Source organism: Electrophorus electricus, chromosome 21 (genome assembly GCF_013358815.1).
Source record: "Electrophorus electricus isolate fEleEle1 chromosome 21, fEleEle1.pri, whole genome shotgun sequence".
NCBI lineage: Eukaryota > Metazoa > Chordata > Actinopteri > Gymnotiformes > Gymnotidae > Electrophorus > Electrophorus electricus.
The window spans coordinates 9,745,918-9,766,562 of NC_049555.1; the positions used below are offsets into that span (position 1 = coordinate 9,745,918).

Here is a 20,645-nt window from a genome sequence, read left to right on the forward strand (position 1 = left end):
TGCATTAAAGTACACTGGCTTCTTGGATACATTGATGTACTAATATACTAATAAAATAAATGCACCCCCCACCCCCAGCTGTATTTTTTTTAAAGCTTCAGTTATATGACATATTACTAATCAGATCGTTTCAAAATTTTATTTTTCTTAAAGCCTATACGGACAAATGACTTGCTCCATGCACTGAAACCATAATAGTAGTAAATAACTTTATTCATTGAGAAAGAAAAAAGTAAACATGTCAAATGAGGCAAATACAAAACAGCAGGATATTTTCACAGAAACCCAAACTCATGTTCAACCACATAAGCAGAGTCTTGGTATCTTGATATTTTCCAAAAGAGGTCTCGAAAGCAATAACTTTTGTTCAATATGTACAAATGAGGTAAAAACATTATTTCACAATATGCAATACTATATATTCATCACACAAATAGTCAGCATTAGCTGGATTTTAAGGTGGCACTTGTCTGCCTGGCATGATGGGAATCCCTATAGGGTTTGAAACAGACCCTCCGTGTGTCTCATTTATCATCTTTTTCTCCGTTAAATCTGTATCCTTCTCAATCGTGTTACGGGAATGAATCCAAACTCCAATCCTCGTGGATCTTTTATCTTGTCTATAAAATAGCAAACGCTGCAGTACCGTTTTCTCGACTTGAAAAGCTCATTTTATACTTGTGTTGCTGCCTTTAGAGAAATTGGCACTTTTGAGATCCATAATAAGAGTGACGATTTTGCTGCCGACTCCCATGATCCTTTGGTTCACAGCATGACAGCGAGCGATCGGTTCACATTAGGATTAGCACTCTGATGTCTTTTAACGCACTCCTACTCGACACAGCCGGCCTGTCACGCTCCACATGCGCCTGTGCTCGCAAAAAAAGGAAAAAAAGGAAAAAAAAAAAGGCGGGAATGAGAAAATGGGGGGGGGGGGCACCCTAGGATGCACAGAACACTGGGTGAGCATTTTTATGGTACCATGCTGCTCCTCGTGGCTGCCATGCGACTCCGTTAAAACAACCTGTGCAGGGGTGGACTGGGGCGTGCATGTCGAGATGGTGTATGGATGTACACTAACTTCTACAGTGCTCCAAGATGGACTCACCTGTACTCTGGGGTGCACATTGTTTGTTGCCAGAGGTTCAGGATGTAATCAAGAGGGGGCGGTCAGCAGCGAGGCAAAGCAAAGTGGAGCCGTGTGACTGCGATCCTACCAATCAGGAAAGCTCCAGCACAGAAATCAGACACGGGATGCAATCAGACATGCATGCATACATACAACCCTGCCCACACCCACTCACAAAATAGCCTTTCATTTTCAGCGGACCTGATTCCTTTCTCCACCCTGTTTTGGTGCCGTGTTAGGGGGCCTAACAATGGACAGCTCTGGAGTGGTCTGCACCCCACCACAGTCCAGCGTGTCCCGCACACATTTGTATTCCACACCAGTGTGTGCCTTTTTTTTTGGCTGGAGAGGGGACACGATTTATATTCCTAGCGAATATCGCCAGAGAGGCTGAACAATAAGGCCGCTCTGTCCCTCGTTTTTAGTGTTTCTAGCATCTCCTTTATTTTTTTCTTTTCTTCCCTTCCACAGTCACTTCTTTCTCCTGCTGTCGGTCTGAAGGGGAGTAAAATTTATGAGGAGAGTGGTATGTATAAAAAAATAAATAAAACAAGACAGCCACTGAGCGCGTAGGTGTTACTGATGAACGATGAATGCATCGAGGTTCTCTGACAGCACAGGCAGCAAAAGGATCAGAAAAGCAAAGCACTGAAGGCCGGGGAAAAACTACACACTGCCGGTGTCCAAGCACATTCTGCTTTTACTTAAAAACGGAACGCAAATATATAAGACGGGATGGTAGGATGATAGGTAGGAGTGGGATGGGGACTCTGCTAGTGCAAGTCGCAAAGTTAGCAAACGCTCCTGTTCCCCTCACTGTTGTTCATGAGTCGTCCAAGTTGCAAAGAGGCTTCCAGCAGGCTTGGAGTGTCATGTGCAGATGCTCGTTTCTTTGACTGGCACCTCCAGTTTGCAGCTCATCGGTAATCCGGGGCAGGCCGAGTCTGTCTCCGTATCCTTCAGTTCTCAGGAGAAACGTTTTGTAAAAAAAATCGCAATCCCAGACACGGACAGAAAGCGAAGCAGGCCTCTTTCGGCTTAAATAAACGTGAAAAAAAAAAAAAAAAAATCCTTTTTGATTCTGGATCCAGGAACCTGATGCTCAGGTTTTTCAGACAGAAAGTTTTCCAAGGTCTCACTGTTCTGTTGTGGAAGCAGGGCATGGTTCCCCTCCTCACCCTTCAGAGGTCGCTGCCCTCTGCCCTCTCGTACAGAGCCCGGAGCTTCTCGAAGCGCGGCCCCCACTCCCGGAGGGAGTCGTGCGTGGCGGCGCTCTCCTCCAGGCCTGCCGAGCTGAAGGAGCTCAGCGAGCCGGCGGGCGAGCCGCCGCCCTCCGTCGAGAACACCTGCAGCGAGTCGAAGGGAGCCGTCTCTGGATGCTGGTCTGCGTCGCGGATGATCTCACAAAGGTAGCGCGCTAGGTCCTGGCTGGAGAAGGACAGGCTCTTGCGGGTGAGCCGGGCAGCCCGCGTGGCCCCGGGCCCTGCGCACTGGCCCTGTGCGGGGCTGCGGCTTGGGGGCACGTCCCGGCGGAGTGTGCCGCCGCCAGAGGACACGGAGGAGGTGCTGGTGGCGGCGGTCGGGGCGCGGCACGGGGCCTCGGCTTGGTGGAGGAGGTGCTGCTGCGGCTGCTGAGTGGGAGGTTGGTGGCGGGTGGCCCGAGTGCGGCTGTACTGCACTGACTGGGCCGGGCTGGGCTGCAGGGACTTCTGAAGTTCTGCCATGTCATAAGCATTCTGGAAGTCAGCGAGGGACAGAACGAGATAAAGGAAGAAAGGAATGAGAAAAAAAAAAATTTTTTTAGCTCATTTGAAAGGCCTGATCATTAATATAAGCTAACAAGATTTGTGTTCCTACACCAGTTCTTTCTTAACATAATAAGCAATGCATGTCACACTAACAAACAGGTTTATGGCCCTTGATACAGGCACTACAACACCACAATGGAAACCACTGCCAGCATAAGCAGGGCTGTTTGTCTTTATTACAGAATTCTTCCTGCTAACCATTAATGGCATAAATCCTGACTCATACCACTAATTTTAAAGTCTGATTCATTTCTGTGAGCACACCTCTCTCTCCATCAGAGAAAGAGAGCGAGAGTGAGCTTGCTAGCTCTGACAGACTCGGCAGACGTCGGAGTAAACAGACCAGGAGAAGTCGACACGGTGAAACGTGATTGCTCTGCCATGGCACTTTCTGCTTCTTTAAAAAAAATAAATAAATAATAAAAAAAAGCAACACGGCATAATCACTTCAGCATTAATCCAATTCAGTCGAAACCGATTCCCCTGGTTAGCATGAGGGTACATGCTACTGAACAAACTTAAGCCTCTGGAGGGATACATTAGCAGTGGATAGAGCGAGAGAGTAAGGTGAGTGAGTGGGTGAGTGTGTGTGGAGTAGTTGGGGAGGGTGTGTGTAGTAATTGATTACCTGATGCATGAAGATTCATCATAGGAACTGAAGAGGATCAGAGAGCTACTGCGTGTGTTGTAATCAGATTGCAGGATTTTACATAAAGTGGGCATAAGTGTGACAATAAGGGACAATTCACCAAAGCCAAACACTTCAGCTTAGATGAACAAATGTAAACACGTCTTAACTAAAACTGCTGGTATCAGTCTGCTCATATCCTCCAAAACACCGTACTTGCTTTATATTCCCCGTGCCGTTGGACACCCCAAGATGGGGAAGGTTTTTTTTTCCCCAGTATATATGCTTTCAGTAAAATGTCATAGGTAAAATGTCAAACTGTCACACCATCTCGAAACATTCAGCTCACAGTTTCAAGATATTATGAAAACTGCTGATAGTGGGCTCTTAAAGGTTGCTGTGGAGACAGCCCTACACAAGCACCTCTGTTTGAATGACTGCCATGACAACTGTGGCCAGGCATTTTGGCTTCCCGGATTGTGGGTTGTCATGGCGACCCAGCGCTCTGTCTCGGTGTTCCTCTCTAGCTTTCAGGCCGTACGGGGGTTTGGGCTGTGTTTATCTACCCCTACCCTGTATGCCTGCAACCAAAGACAGAAATGGGTGCAAGCGAAGGTTTTATTCATGTAAACCTTCAACTTCTATGACTACAAATTATAAGTACAAATTATGCTGGGAGTTGTGCATAGTGCATATCCAGCATAGGTTGGAAAATATGTAAGCATGTAAAAATATGTAAACATGAAAATATGCCACTTCATACGGTTCTTTCTTGCTAACCAGTCTTTTGAATAAGAAGGAAAGTTCATTCGCCACACAGCCTTTCTCCTGTGCGGGTCTACGGTGATATGGCACAGCACGGCGCAGGGGGCCCTGCTCCACCAGGAAAAGCTTCTCACCTGGTCCTCCTCGCCGCCACCCTCCTCGTCGTAGTTGAGCACGTTCTCGCGGATGTCCTCCCAGCCATCGTGGTGCGCCGACACGTGGTACACACCCTCCTTCAGACCCTTGTAGCTCCGCCAGCGCGTGTACAGGAAGATGCCCAGCAGGAGGACTGCGGAGAGAGTCGTGCGCTCTTAGTCCCTGCGCCTGGCCCTACCCAGCCACCCCTGCGCCCGACCTCAGCTCTAGATGGATCGGGTTAACGGGGGGGTGGGGGGGGTGGGCTGACCTTGTTTCAAGGGACGCTTGAGTTAAACTGCCACCTCAGAGCACTTTAGAGGGACAGATGAAGAGAGAAAGAGAGTCTATGAACAAAGAGACAGCACTTTGCTAAGCTGTACAGGACACAGCACCGCCCCACAGTTTAGGTGGTGTCAGAATAGAATGTGTCAGAATATTGAGAGCACCCAGCTTCATCACATACAACTCAACCCCAGCACAGGACCCTGGTGAGCGCTCTGGCTAAATCAGTCCTCGCTGGAACCAAACTGCCCTTTAGAGTTATATTATAGTAATATAGAATATAGCTCTGCTCACATTCTGGCCACCCTCCCAACACAATTCTCTCTTTCCATTGCATTCTCTGTTTCTCTCTGTGCTATTCGCTTTTCCTCTGCTTCACTGCATCTTCCTTTTCCTCCATGCACTTCCCTCGGCCTCTGACTCACTCCGGGTTTCTTTTCTCATTGTTTTCTCCTGTTCCTCAGGGGCTTTCTTTATGTTGTTCTTTTCCCTCGCGCTCGTCTCGTTTGCCAGCTCCTTTCAATGCTCTTTCCTGGTCAGTGGGGGCTGTGAGCCTCACGTGCCAACGCTCGCACGCTGACCAGCTGCTGCTGTGAAGTCCAGCCTTCCAGCTGCTAAACAACAAATTACAAACAGTAATGCTAAATACAAATTATACTCTGGAGAGTAATCAAATAGGTTACTGAATGCTTTGTGTAAGCTTCTACAGAACTTCGACAAAGGTTTAAGCTGAGCTTGAAGCAGCCAGCCATCCTGCTTCACTGCTGCACGGAGGAGATGGGGCTTTTCAGATCAAGAAGGGGCCATGGTGACAAGCGTGTTGAGAATGTGTGAGAACAGCATCAGCAAAAACACGCAATTAGCGTGTCAATGCCTGACAACCCACAGATATTCAGTGTGTTTGTGCACTTGACAGGAAGCCAGGCAACAAAATTACAAATCTATACTTCACATACACACACACACGCACAGACACACACACACTTACACATAGAGACACACACATAGGGACACACATGCAATCTCTCCTTTTCAGGAACCATGCTTCATAAAAGTGAACATCAAATATCTGTCCAACTTACAGATTTTCCATGCTGCGTTGGTGCCAAAAGTGCATGGCCTGAGCTAAAAGACATTTTTTTTGGCACCATTCGCTCCCCTGATAGGTGCAAATGGGTAGCCTGGCTCATATTCAGAGAAATCTCACAGTTTAAAACACAGCCATGTGCGTTCAAAGAGAAAGATGGAAAGCAGCCTGTTCAATGAATCAGTTTTTAGATAGAAGACTTTTTTCCCCTACACACATGTAAGGGATTCTAGATTATTCAATCTGTGCTGCCTTATCAAAGAGAACACAAACAGTTCTGGCAACATCGGAGTGGGCCTTGACGCGCGTGTGTGTTAACACACACATCCTGCTGGCTGTCGGCAGGCTTTGTCTGAGAGGGCGACAGGATGTTCAGTACACCATACGGAATGTGTTTCTGCATGCCTGTCCAACTCAAATGACACAGTGAGTCTAACTTTGGAAAATATCACAGTATCACACTTCTGGATGCGTCAACAAACACACAACATAAATAAGGGAACTAAAAAAGGGATAAAGGGACCAGATTTTGAATGCCAAAAATCTCTCCATCCACATAATGAAAATATAGAATTTTTAGCTTTGTTTGGCTGTCACATGATGCCACTCAGTAATCCAACACCATACACATACCACCGTGGGTCTTGCTGATGAATCAGTGCCTGTGATCATGACTAAGGTTACACGAGTTTACTGACTTCACAGAGCATTCTAGCCAATGAAACAATAAGGAAATGGAACATATAAAGACTTTTTTCTGTTGTTATTGGAGTCGTGTGGCTTTAAAAAAGAACAGAAGGACCCAAACAGGTTTACATATAAAGAAATGAGTTAAAGAAGAGCAAAAAGAATAAGATTTTAGCATCCAAAGATTACTTGTAACAAATAAAAATATTAAATTCAAGCTACATTCTATTTCAGTCTGATTATGGTTAATGCTATGCAGTACTTTATTTTGCTGGTCTCTCTTTAAAAACGTAGTTTTTAAGTTGTGAGGGACTTTTGAAATTCAGTAAGTGCTATTGAATGAGGACTGTCTCCTTGGGACATTAGGCTGCTGGTCTTGTTCATCGATTGGCTGGCTAGAGATCCCTCCTTATGGGATTTCCAAGCAGCCGCTGAGACTGGCCAGGCATCAGCAGTACAATCAGAAACGAGCCAAGCTTCTTCATGTACATGAAGGCATAGAATGACACCCATCATGCACACACACATATTCTAAAAACAAATGTTCCAAGAGTGGAGTAAGAACATCTCTTGGATCAGTGAAACAACAAAAGATAACAGCTTCTTAAGCACAGTACAAGAGACTAAGAGGGGAGTGTTTATTCCAGCCAACCCGAAGCCAAAAAGTACAGGAACCATCAAACTGCAGGAGATTCTTTGTCCATCTCTCACTCACTCACTCTCTCTCCATCTGTCTCCCCGAGTTTCATTTGTCTTCATCACTAGCTTTAAATAAACTCCTGCTCTTCTGGTGCCATCTCACACACTACCTCCCCAAGATTTCCTTGTTCTCCTTCCCTATTTCACTCTGTCCGGACTGCTATCTTTTCCCTGGAATCTTCGCTTCCTGTTCCTCTACCTTCATCCCGCTCCCCATTTTGATCCCCTCTGTTCTCTCTCTCGCAGTGTCATCCTCACTCACTGTTCACTCTTTCTCCCTCTGAAATGCTCTCTCACTGTATCTCACTCACTCACTCACTCTCTCTCTCTCTCTCTCTCTCTCTCTCTCTCTCTCTCACACACACACACACATACAGTCTCTCTCTCTGTGCATGTTATCTGCTGCAGTCCTGGCTCTGTAAGCTAGCGGACTCTCTCTGAGGAGAATCATCTAGGCAAATCCTTTGAGAATCCTTTAAGGCTCCAAATCAGGACCTGCATGAGGCAACTGTGACATTTACTGCTGTGCCGACCCTAGCTAATCTTCATACACCCACCCACACACACACACACACACACACACACACACACACACACACACACACACACACACACACACACACACACACACACACCACCCACGCACACACACATACACACACACACCCACACACACACATACACCCACCCACCCACCCACCCACCCACACACACACACACCACCCACGCACACACACACACACATACACCCACCCACCCACCCACCCACCCACACACACACACACACACACACACACACCCACGCACACACACACATACACACACACACCCACACACACACATACACACACACACCCACACACACACACACACCACCCACGCACACACACACACACACATACACCCACCCACCCACCCACCCACACACACACACACACACACACACACACCACCCACGCACACACACACATACACACACACACCCACACACACACATACACACACACACCCACACACACACACCACCCACGCACACACACACATACACACACACACCCACACACACACATACACCCACACACACACACACACACACACACCACCCACACACACACACACACACACACACACACACACATACACAAACACACACACACACACACACACACACACACATACACATACACACACACCACACACACACACCCACACATACACACAAATATACCACAGACAAGGTAAAAGGAAACATAAAATAACCCCCGAGATACTCTCTCATATGGAGCCCTCCCCAACACACACACACACACACACACACAAAGAGTCCACTCTGCAGAGCGCTTAGATAGACATAAATTCCCATATCTATACTGAAGTTGCTATTTAGACCAAACATAATGCAATAAAGTATGGCCTGTTTATTAGCTGGGCTAACCATGGACAATGAGTTCCATCGAGTGTTGGTCCTCCCAAGGTTTCTTCCTTAGTTCCATCCAGGGAGTTTTTCCTTTCCACTGTCTTGCTCATTATGGGCCCATACATTTATAAAGCTACTTTGTGACAACTGTTGTAAAAAGTGGTAAATAAATATGAAAAAATTGATTTTGCTTGATATGATTGAGGACATAGACTCAGTCTTCCATACTCTTAGGGTTAATTAAGCAACACTGCAATCAAACTTGTTTGTCTTGGAGTCAGAGCATTATGCCTTCTTAACGATGCTATTATAAACATAATAATAGCATTATTAACCCAGCACAACATCTGAAAAAAACATTCCAGGGTGTAACTGCAGGGAAAAACATTCCCTTAGTGTCTTAGATGTTCCTAAGACTACACTCTTCTGGACAGAGATCTCGGATGTTGTTCCTGGAATCTGTTGGAGCCACTGCGCACTCAGCCCCTAGTTCTCCAATTACCATGGGAACCACCTTTCAAATCTTTTGTATTTCTCTAGCTTTTCTTCTACCTTGTTCCTAGTCCTTGGCCCCCCTCCTTCCACTTAGTGTACAGTCTCAGAATGCTGGATTTGGGATGAAGCCCTCCAAGCAGTTTGAGGAGTTTCCTTGTCTTGATGTCAGTGGCTTCTATCTTCTCCTTTGGCCAGCTTATTATGCCAACGGAGTAGATGACAACACCGCGTCGGTGTTGATAGCCCTGATCTTGTTCTTCCTGTTTAACTGACTTACCTCACCCTTTGTAGGTCTTTGTCTGTAACTGCTTTCCTCGTGGCCCCTTCATGAGGCCCAACTGCCTGTGGGATTGTTTTAGCTGTCCTCAGTATCTGCCATGTTACCTTCCGATAGTACGATCCCACAGTTCTAGCTACCTTTCCTCTGCTTCCAATCACAGCTTATCCAGTCCAAATGACATTCCGATGTCATTAATGTATATCCTGGTGAGATGGATTAGTGAGTCGATGTCTTATTTATTTATGGCATGTACTTCTGGTCATGTAGAGGAGGTGGCTGGTGGTTTTTCCATTCCATATCTGGTATCTGTAGCCAGTATTGGGGATGATCACACTGAGAGGGGTTCAGGCCTATGCAGAACAGCAGTGGACACAAGGCATGTATAACTACGTGCCTACTCACTTTAGGCAGGTTACTGGCTGGTCGTTGGATTGCAGATGTTGGAACACTGAACTACTTGATGTTTTGGTGTTAGTCCATATGTTACAATCTATAGTTCCCACATCCTCTGCATATACCCTCACATACCGGGGTTGCTTATATAGTAGCATTCCATACTCCATTCCATAAGCAGTCCATAAGCATTCCATAAGCAGTCTTCTATACTCCACTCTTGTCCATGATTGTCTTGTATTTGTTCCAGTAGCCTATGTTTCATCCGATTCATCTGACACAGACCGTGTTGACCTGGGCGACGTCCAAGCTGCTGTGACTCTCCTGTTTAATTCTCACTGGTAGTGAGGTAGGCAGTAGGTGAGGGAAAAACTTGCCTGAGGGACCACAATGGAGATGCCCTGGTCCTGGTGCAAACCTCCAACCTCTACCAGTGAGTGGTGTAACCAGCTGCTATATACACTTGGGGCTGTGACCCTGAAGCTGGAGAAGTGGCCCCAACAGACCCCAGGAATGAGATCATCAATCTCAGTCCAATAGAAAATGAACCTAGGAACAGTAAAAATACTGCATGACACCCTCAAACTCCCAGGTCTCTGTCTGGTAGAAGGCTCCAATGTGAAGTTATGACAACCCACTGGAAGTTATGACCACCCACTGGAAGGGCAAAGCAGGAATTATATATAAGTAGTGCAAAACACCATTATGGGCCACTTTAAAAGTAATTCTTTATGAAAGACAGTAATTAGCTTTCTCCCACTTACATCATGCATTGTATGACCTAGCATCTTTATCATGTGTATGTCTTCTGACGATATGCTATAAAACTGTAGTTTCTTGTACAGCGCTCTTGAATATTCTGAAATGTGAATATAAATACTATTATCATTTTTAGTGTTATTCCCTATAACATGTGTGTCTAACTAAAGTCAGGGAGACCTATAACCCCCAAACTTTCGATGGCCAACTTTCCATAGATGGAGAGATCTACAGGTCTTTTCTTCTCTTTTCACTAACAATCACTCCTACTGCTGCTTAACAACCTGAGCATTCCCACCAAAGTTTGTTCATTAAGACCCATTCCAGCCAGCGGAGTAGGAAGCTGCTCTCAGAACCATTACACCACGTTAGGCATTCAGTGACTTCACTTCCGCATTCTTTCCAGTGTGCCTAAAATGCTTTATGCTCGAGTTTGCGGGAATCACGACATTCCTGCATGTCATTTCGTTACCAGGTTAAAGCACAGCAAAGTGGCAAAAACAGCAGAGCCACGCAGGTACTTCAGCCCCTCTCTGCTTGTCATCCGGTCTAATGGGTTTTCAACGCAGGTGGCACACAACAGGAGGCCAGCCCCACACTGCTGTACTTTCACAGCTATCTTAAGACAACACCCAATCTTAATGGCCAAATCCACATAAAAGTTGGGGGGGACTGTGTTGGAGTTCCGTGTACTCCGCTGTCTTTTAACATGCAGAATCCATACCACTGGCCACATCTTAAACAGAGTATTTCATTCAGTGAAATTACTGAACAAAATGAGAGATGATAGAAAAAAATAAGAGGAAGAGACTGGAAAATTAAAAAGACAAACAATGTTTTTTATATGTTAAATATAATACATTCCTACAGAACACATTCTCCATCTCTAGGTGGAGAGTATCACTGTGAATGTGTGTCAGAAAAAGAATAAATGTGTGCGTGGTCTTTTTTCTTTGATTTAAGCAAATGGAATTCACTACAGTGCACACTGACATTATGTATATGGAAGTAAAAAAAAAGAAATGAAGAAGAAGAAATCTGACAGGACACAAATGAAATGAGACACCGTGGAAGGGAAAGAATGTACCCAGCTCAGTTTGAATAATACAGTGATCCATGGTAATCGGAATCACCCATTCCTTCATTTGGCATTGACAAGACCCAGTCATGATGAGTTCCGCACTGATGTCTTGATTTGGTACATTGCCACTGTGGAGCTGAAGACAGCTGATTGGTTGAAAGAAGTAGGCAGAGTCAACATGGCTTTGGGATTATTTGGTTTGCTGTGAGAAAAGGAGTGAGAATGGAAGCCCTGAACCCTTCGCTGTGGCCCTGACTCTGTATATGAGCTATCCTTGCCAAGATTAATTCATTGGAAATCCAAGTGCTTCTCTTGCAGTGGACTTTTTGCAGACTTATACAAAATTATTCACTTCACCTTCAAAGCACATCAGCCTGAGGTGTTTCCAGAAAACACTCTATTTGTGATTTGATAATTAGATTCAGGTAAACTGCAACTCTGTTGGTGGTTTACTAATGAATTATTCATTTTACACCACTGAGTTGGAGTTTCATTTTACCAGAGCGGTAAAAGACGGACATGCCAGTTGTGCAGTGAGTCAGCATTTATGTAGTCCTTAGGTTATGTTATGTAGTCCTTAGGTTTCCAGGACTGGCCAGCAGGGGCTTGGAGCCTCTTAACTGCTCAACTTCACATTACACAAGCGAGTCAGCATGGGTCCCTGCCATGTGCACACACATACACATGGATACACACACACCACGAGGCCACAAATCAATTCAAATCTTCCTAGAGACTTTAACCACCACGAATATGCCCAATCTTCTATGCATGAGCCCTCACATGCATGTCAAATGAAAAGCAGCAGGTCACTAAGTGTGCGCTGGAAGATGGTGGAGAACAAGGGCCTAGCCTGCTCATTACAGTCTTTCCTTTTTAAACTGCTGAACTAATTTTATTCAAAAGGTAATACATTTAGAGATTTAAGGTGTTAAGAAGTTTAATTATTCATCGCTTTTTATAAGAATGTGCTAAACTTTTACATAAAGTCTCTTTTTTATTTCTGCATACCAGCCTTTGTTTTTAAAAAATTTCACCGAATAAATCCAGTGTCATAGACTTTTAGTGCTCCGCAATAGACTTCCTGGAACTCGGTATAGTTCCTGTCTCTGGTCTAGTTTATTGCTCACTTGACAAGTGCTACAGTAAATCCCCCTTGAATAAAACTTCTCTTATCACCACTCAGATCCTCAGAGAATGCCAAAGGCCCTGTGCCAAAGATGGCCAAAGGCAAGCTGGCAGTACTGAGTAAAAGAGGACCAGGCACCCCACTGGCAGGTCAGTGTCACACACCATTGTGCACATACACACACACACACACACACACACACACACACACACACACACACACACACACACACACACACACAGAGTGAGAGAGAGAGAAAGGATATTTCTACTGTTTCTTTAGGTCTTCTGACTTCTCTGTAAATAACAGCTTCACTGTTTCACAGCTTGAACAAAAACCCTTATATAGCTGTATATTATAGCTGTATGGTGGTTGTATAGGACCTTAAATGTTTCCTCCCTCTCCCATAGCAGTTTTGCTTTATCTGCAGTGTTCTGCTGTGTGTCTGTAGGACCCTTCTGGTTTTCTCTAGAGCTGGAGCTTTTGTGTGATTGTGTGTATGCGTGTGTGTGGAGGGCGAAGGTAGGTGTTCATTATATTGGAATGGTAGAAGATATATGGGGCATTCAGACAAGAGATGGGCATATGCTGTTAGCATGTCATGTTAAACTATTAACAGGAAAAAAATAGATCTTCAGAGAGCTGTACAGGAGCTCCTGTGTATGTGGGCGAAATGTCAAGAGAGAGACAGCCGTTAGTTTTCCTGATGCTGGCCCTCACCTCTTGGCATTTACAAAAAGACAGGAAAACAGGAAGTAAAACACAAACGCTCTGTTTTGTTGACGTTTTTGTGGGGGTGGGGGTGGGGGGGGGGGCATTGATCTTGATTTTTAACCCTGCTTGGGTAAACAGCTCATTGCTTGCCTACAAATCAAGTAATTAACACTTCCGAAGCTTGAGCAGCCTGAACAGCTGTGTGTGATGTGGGCCATAACAGTGAAGTTCATCTGGAAGAGCAGAGAGGTGATTATCTGGTTCACATGTAGTGTGAGAGAGATTTCAAATCTGAGAGAGATTTGAAACGCCCCAATTTCTTATGGACCTATGATTCATATTGAAACACTTGCTTTGGCTTATGTCCATGTGTGAGCAAGTATGTGTGTGTGTGTGTGTGTGTGTGTGCCTACAGTAAAGTTCATGTGACATCAATGCAAATAGCAGAAATGGGGCCAAAAAAGATGAGTAACAGGCTCCTCTGGGTCCACCCATGTCTGTGTGACACGCAACATGGGAAATGAAATCATGTGATTGAAGCCTACCCTCCTCTGCACATCATTCAGCTAAAGCGCATATTCATATCCAGAATATTAGAAAACGGCAGACATGTCATAAAAGTAATCATATATCACAAAGCTGGGATCATGCGACCATTATAACATTGATATGGAGAACATGCCACAGGATACATTCAGACAGTCAAGTCATATTTTTCCCCACAGACTAAACAGGAAAACTCTAGTAAGACCTTTTCTGTTCTAATTTGATGTACAGTTCTATACACATGGGGAGGGAACAGGGCCATTTTGATCAATTATTGTTTTGTATCTAAAAAGAAATCTGATTTGAGAGTTAGTCCTGGCTGCCTGAACACAACTGTGGACGTAAAACTTGGCAGTGATGGGGTGATCATGCGTGGTATGTGAGGATGTGGTGGTCATAGTTACCTAGCAACGCCATGAAGCAGATGCATATGGCGAAGAGAGAGCTGAAGCTGAGGCCGACGTCATCGCGGTAGACGGCGAGTGTGAGCTCACAGCGGTGCCCTCGGTAGCCCTCCGGGCAGTGGCACGTGAACTTGGAGGGCGACTGCGCCACGCAGGTGCCCCGGTGGCATGGGTGGCTGGCGCAGAGCGTGTACATGCAGTACTTGCCCGTGGCGTTGGCCTTGACTATGTGACCCGGAGGACACCTGGGATTGGAGGAGACGTAAAAGTGGACAGATGGAGAGGGAATAAATTATCTCCGGAAATTACCATCAAGCGGGCATTATTAATTACCATCAGGCGGGCATTATTAATGACACATGTTGTAGGACATTAGGGTGAAAGATAGCTTATGTTTACTCAAAACAAGAGCTGATATGACTGTTTGCATTAAACACAGAGATTTATGACTTTATCCATGTACTTAAGGGTTATCTCAACTTTTGGAAGTCAACATACATACAAATCCGTCAAATTTGTCAATCAAAACTGTTTAAATGAAACATGAAACCTTATACATTACGAGGAATGACAAAATATGTTCATATTTTACTAAAATTATTTCTATAAACCCCTACCATATCAAGATGTGGTTCGAAATTATTCTGACAGTCCTGTGCAAAGTAAATAAACCCCTACAGTGTATCTAATATGCAGCATGTGTGGACATGGGGGCAGTGGAAGACACTGGTATAATCTCTGTAGAGCAGATGGAGACCAGAAAGTACTCCTATTGAAAACATGGCTAAATACCAGCAAAATGCTTTAAAAAATGCTAAAATTGCACACACGTATGCTTGCAAACACACATATACAGACACCACAGAAATACACGACCTGCCTGGATTGCAGCCCTCGCTAGGAGTGAGAAGTGGGAGAATAAGGTATTCTCCAAGCAGATAAGAACATAGCCCCTCTGTTCCTTCAACGAGGACAAAGTCACACATGTAAGACACTCACATACACTCACCCACACAGGTACATGAACCCGCACGCACCCACACACCCACCCACAGATATACCTCATACCGCACACACACACACACACACACACACACACAATCTATTCTAACAGGAAGAGGAGCGCTTGGTGTCCTGAATGAAGAGAGGCCTGTCACAGCTTGATACTGGCACTTTTACAGATGGTCACAGAGGCTCTGGTGCATCCAAAACTGTTGAGAGGAGACGCCTTACACTGAGCACACTCGTGTATGTGTGAGTGAATGAATGGGAGGAGAGAGAGAAAGAGAGAGAATGTGAAGTGCATGTTCATTTGTAAATGAAAGTGATAGAGTAACTAGGACAGAATATGAAAAGGAGTGCAATAGTAATGCATGCATACCTGCACTCATGGACCCTCCACAGGTCTACACAAGTGAATGGAGGAGTGCACTGGTTCCTCCTGCATGAGTCTGAGGAGCAGCCCGGCGTGACCCCCAGAGAGCTGATCACCTTCACGCCATCACCCGCCTGAACCTCCAGGGGCATGGAGCGGCCATTCAGTCTCAGATCCCGCATGCATCCTGACGCATCAACACACGCACGCACACACGCATACACACACACGCATGCACACACATGCACACATAAATACATAAACGCACACACATACGCACGCACACACCAAAACCAAAATGAAAACAGCTCAGCTTACATGGTACATCATATTACAAACTCATTTACATAGCTAAAATACGATCCAAGTGTTTCAAATGCAATGTGGACATGAACAGTGTATGAAAGGTCATACAGATATTTGCATATTTTTTTGGTGTTTTAATGAAAACATGATCTCGTGTTAGTTTTACAGACACTTTCAAATGATATTAAAAAAAAATAAATAAATCCAAAACAATTTTGTTACATTAATGCCTTAATTAATACAATTCATTAATGCCTACATTAATACAATCCAATTACACACACACACACACACACACACACACACACACACACACAGTCTCCCTCCATGCGTGCCTCCGGTCACAACATATCCTTGACTTTGGAGAAAGTTGTGTTTAAGCTACACTTATTAAAGCCCCTGTGCTGGCGCTAGTGCCTGAGGCTAGTCTGGGTAACGGCAGGCAGCGGAGGTGCCAGGAGCACTGGTCCTCTGTTCTCCCCCTCCTCTGGCTCATCCTTCCTATCACCCATCATTCTGCCTGGCGTGTTCTGCACCCTCCCTGCACACCAAAGGTGCATTCTGCCCCATTATGTATTAATCGCCTCCATTAATCTTTCATTAGAGGTGATAGAATTGAGTGTAATCGACTAGGGGTGGGGGCTTAAAATATGAATTCATAACATGTTACAGATCCTTTATTGCACAGTGCTGGAGATCTCCTGCTCTGCAGAGCTGAGAGAAGCTTGCATATTATATAAATATAGTGGGCAAAATGGCAGTCTAATTTTAAATGGGCACACATGACTGAACACAGTAGCTAATAACTGAGCAGCGAAGATCTCCCTGCGCTTCCGACATGCTTGAGTGCGTGGGTTCACGGACTGACATCTACCTTGAAAGCTCTTATTGTGCGCCAAGGGGAACGAATTTCCCAGCATCACCATGGACGTGTCGACGACGATCTCGCGACTGTGGCCTGGCGAGCCGGTGACCTCACGGCGCCCGCCGCCGCCATCCACGCGCAGGGTCACCTCGTTGTCGTGGCGATCCAGGTGTACCTCGTGCCACTCGCCGTTGTCCAGACGGTGGGAGGGCGTGGTCAGGTTGAAGTCACCGTCACCCAGATTGTAGAAAGCTGTCAACAAACCCTGAAAGATCTGAGTGAGGGATAGATAGATAAAGGGGGAGAGAGAGAGAGAGCGAGCGAGAGAGAGAAAGAGAGAAGAAGCATCGAACACATTTAAATGTCTTCCGCAGAGCATATTTATCTGTGGCTGTTATGTGCAGACATTGTAGAAAAGAAATCAGCCTATGCCAGAGAAACATCAAAGTAAGAAGATTCCTCGCCCAGCAGTGAAAAGAAAGACATAAACAAGAAAACAAATAGACAGAAGAGACCAGAGAAGAGAACTGCAGAAAGAGATTCAGAGAGCAGTGCAGCGCTACGCCGTTAGAGGCCACTACGATCAGACAGGGCCAGGATCTGATAAGATGCCACCCCACAGGGAATTAAACATACCGCCCCTTTAATTGGAAACGCTGGGACCAGGGAATTCACCCACACTGGCAATTTGAGCTGCCCGAGTGCCAACAAGACGGCTGCTGTCTGCCGGCCCTCCCCATGTCCGTCTGTCTGTCTGCCTTTAGTCTCTTATCAGCTTGCTTTCATTAAGGCATTTGGTGAAGAGACCAAAATACCAGGTGTCTTCTAGTTTGATAGGAACAACAAGCCTAACTACACACAGACAGATCCACTCATCTCTCTTACTAATGCCATCTCTCCAACTTCACAAGTCAATCTGCTGCAGTGTTACTCATCAGGTTAACTAATAAAGGCAAGCGATCGTGTGTGTGTGTGTGTGTGTGTGTGTGTGTTTGTGTGGGTGGCTCGACACTCATTCCACTTTCAGAAGTCTACCACTTAGGTCCCAGTGAGCATAATTTAGCCGCCTGCATTTAGGACACTGGCCTTTCGTGTGCCACAGAGTATAAAGTAAACAACACAGCTGAACCAGGAAGCGTCTAGGTCACATTAAAACAAAACAAGGTAATGAAAAAAACATGCAACGGTGAAAATAAACAAGGATGACCTCACTGAACTCCTCAACTCTCCTCTCCCCGGCTCTTGCACGCTCTAATCTGTTGAAGTCTGTCTGTCTGCCTGCCTCTCTCTCTCACTCTCTTGCTATTAAGAAGGTGTGAGAAAACACATGGCCGTGTTTTTATCAGCGTTCTGCCTGGCTCTGGCTCCGGCACAGAGGCTGCAACTTACGTCTGCCAAAAAACTATTACTTTTATTAGCAAAGTGTAACTACTTAGTCTGTAGCACAAAGTTTTGATTATTTGTTTATTTATTTCTCATAGCAGGTTCAAAACACACTCATGAGGCTGTCGACTTTCCAGATTTTCCAGACGCTTAACGATGATGCGCTGGTTCTCTTTCCTGGCGGCATACGTTTGATCTCCAGTGCTCGCACCAACGAGTGAGAACCCACCGATCTCTCCCCCGGGACAGGAGAGCAGAAGGGTTACATGCCTCAGTGTCTCATGGAAATTTGGGGCTGTGCAATTTATGTGAATGTATAAGTATATAAAAACCGACTGCATTTTCAAATTCGCATGCTCTGATTTAGAATCCCTCTGACAGGAGAAAGGAAAGCGAGAGAGACTGAGTGCACCACGTGCACTTCACCTGTTCCTGCACGACGGTTTTATCGCCGCTTGTTGTCTGAAGAGAATATTTCCCTACCATACTAGTTCTGCTGCTTGATCTAGCCTTTGGTCTTTCTGCGAGCATACAATGCAACTCAGTGCAAATGAAATAAAAAAAACACCCCAAAATAAACAAATAAAAAAACACGCAGTTTTGCAAACAAAGAATAACAAACAGCAGAAAAGCCCCCAACTTCAAGCGCATGACCCTCTGATGCCAACACATGGCCCAGTCCCTATGCAACCTTAAGGCAGGAGACAGACTAGAAACCTACACCAGCTCACATCCCAGGCCCCTGAAGGTCCCCACCGCTGTTAGTGAAGGATCCTCCTCCATGTGGCTAATGCTACCACGCTTTCTGCTGCCAGTGACTAATGTTACAGAGCCCCGTAGCATTTGCCTCTGTGCCGCTGAGCCTCTGTGGCCTAACGCGATAGATCAGCGAGCGCTAAACAGGCAGCTGTACATCGCATCAATTAGCCCTGTTGCCAGGGTAATTGACAGAAGAGCGATGGGAGAGGGGCCTATTCATGCATGTATGATGTGAACAGCATCGGCGGCCACCGTGGCGACGGCACCCTTAATGAAAGCGAGAAAGAAGAGGTGGAGTTTTCGCCTGGTTCACATTGTGCAGTAGTAATGAAATCCGTAGCCTGTCACGGCAGAAAATATATGATATCTCACCGTCTGCTGGAAAGACAATCCTAATGCACCCGGCAAATAAATCACAACACATTTACATGAGTCAGAGGGAGAGAGAGCGCAGGATGGGGAAAGAGGGAGGAAGAGCGAATGAGGGGGAGGAAGACAGAGGAAGGAAGGAAAGAAGAGAGAGGAAGAAGGAAGAAGGAGAGATGAAGAAACGAGGAGAAAGAGAGGGAGAGAGGGGCGAGGTCAAAATAGGCAGAAAGACAGAATTACACAGACAAATCAGCAACCAGCCAAACACGCTCGAGGCAGGTGATGAAAAATACGAAACAACATAAATCACCTAACGAATTAACGTGGCGAAGCGTACCGGCCCTGGCAGGTGGGAGGGGCCTGTGTGCAGAGTAGGTGCGTGAGCACAGGACGGCAGGGGAAACACACAAACACGTCACCATAGTGGCGAACCGTCCGGCTGCTGCGTCGCCGTAGAGAAAGTGCGCACCGATCAGCACTGCCCAAGCACTGGGCTCAGGGACCACTTAGAAAATCCAGACATGAGTGGACTAGGTAATTTTTTGTCTGGAACACAGTCGTGGGGTTTTTATGAGACATATGAGACACTGATGAGGTAAAGAACACTGAGGAGGTGAGGGAGGCCAGAAAGGAGAGAGAGGAGGAGAGAGAGGAGGAGAGAGAGGGAGGTTATAAAAGGGGGAAGAGACAAGGGCAATAGAGAGAAAGATGTGACTTCATGCAGCTGCAACAGAAGGAGCTTCAGCAAACTCGGTAGATGCAAAACCATCAGTTCAACTGGACTGTGGACTTGAGAACGAGAGAAAAAGACAGAAATGTCTCTCACACGGTGTGTTAGAGTGACAGACTGTGAGCGAGACACAGATTGAGATGGAGGCACTGAGACAGAGGAAGAGAAAGATACGCACACACACGCGCACACAAAACCAAGAGAGAGTCCAGTGCTCACCTCCAGTCGGAGGTACTCGCTCTGCTGGGCTGACAGGAGGCTGAGGATGGAACTGCTGTGCTTGCGGGTTCGGATCAAGACCTGCACCTGCGTGTACCTGGCGGGGAGCGGCCCAGTAAGCTGGTACTGCACGTGGCTCCTCCCGTCGAACGAGTACTCTGGGAGCTCTGCCGATCACACACACAGACACAACCTGAC

At 45.9% G+C, this 20,645-nt stretch overlaps 1 protein-coding gene across 2 annotated transcripts in view; it reads right to left on the bottom strand.

The window, feature by feature from the left end:
* Window positions 1-125: 125 nt before the first annotated feature.
* si:ch211-186j3.6 (neural-cadherin) overlaps window positions 126-20,645 on the bottom strand; it is a 146,067-nt gene continuing 125,547 nt past the window's right edge. The window contains exons 28-34 of one of the 2 annotated variants that reach the window (XR_004775435.1): window positions 20,448-20,614; window positions 16,997-17,261; window positions 15,823-16,003; window positions 14,442-14,686; window positions 4,465-4,619; window positions 1,109-2,865; window positions 126-869 (exon numbers count right to left, since the gene is read on the bottom strand). Coding sequence is in view for 1 of the 2 variants with exons in the window: in XM_035521097.1 (XP_035376990.1) it covers window positions 2,311-2,865; window positions 4,465-4,619; window positions 14,442-14,686; window positions 15,823-16,003; window positions 16,997-17,261; window positions 20,448-20,614 (1,568 nt within the window). In the remaining variant the exon portion in view is untranslated. Of the gene's footprint in view, window positions 2,866-4,464; window positions 4,620-14,441; window positions 14,687-15,822; window positions 16,004-16,996; window positions 17,262-20,447; window positions 20,615-20,645 lie in introns of both variants that reach the window. The other variant, XM_035521097.1, reaches the window with a different exon arrangement.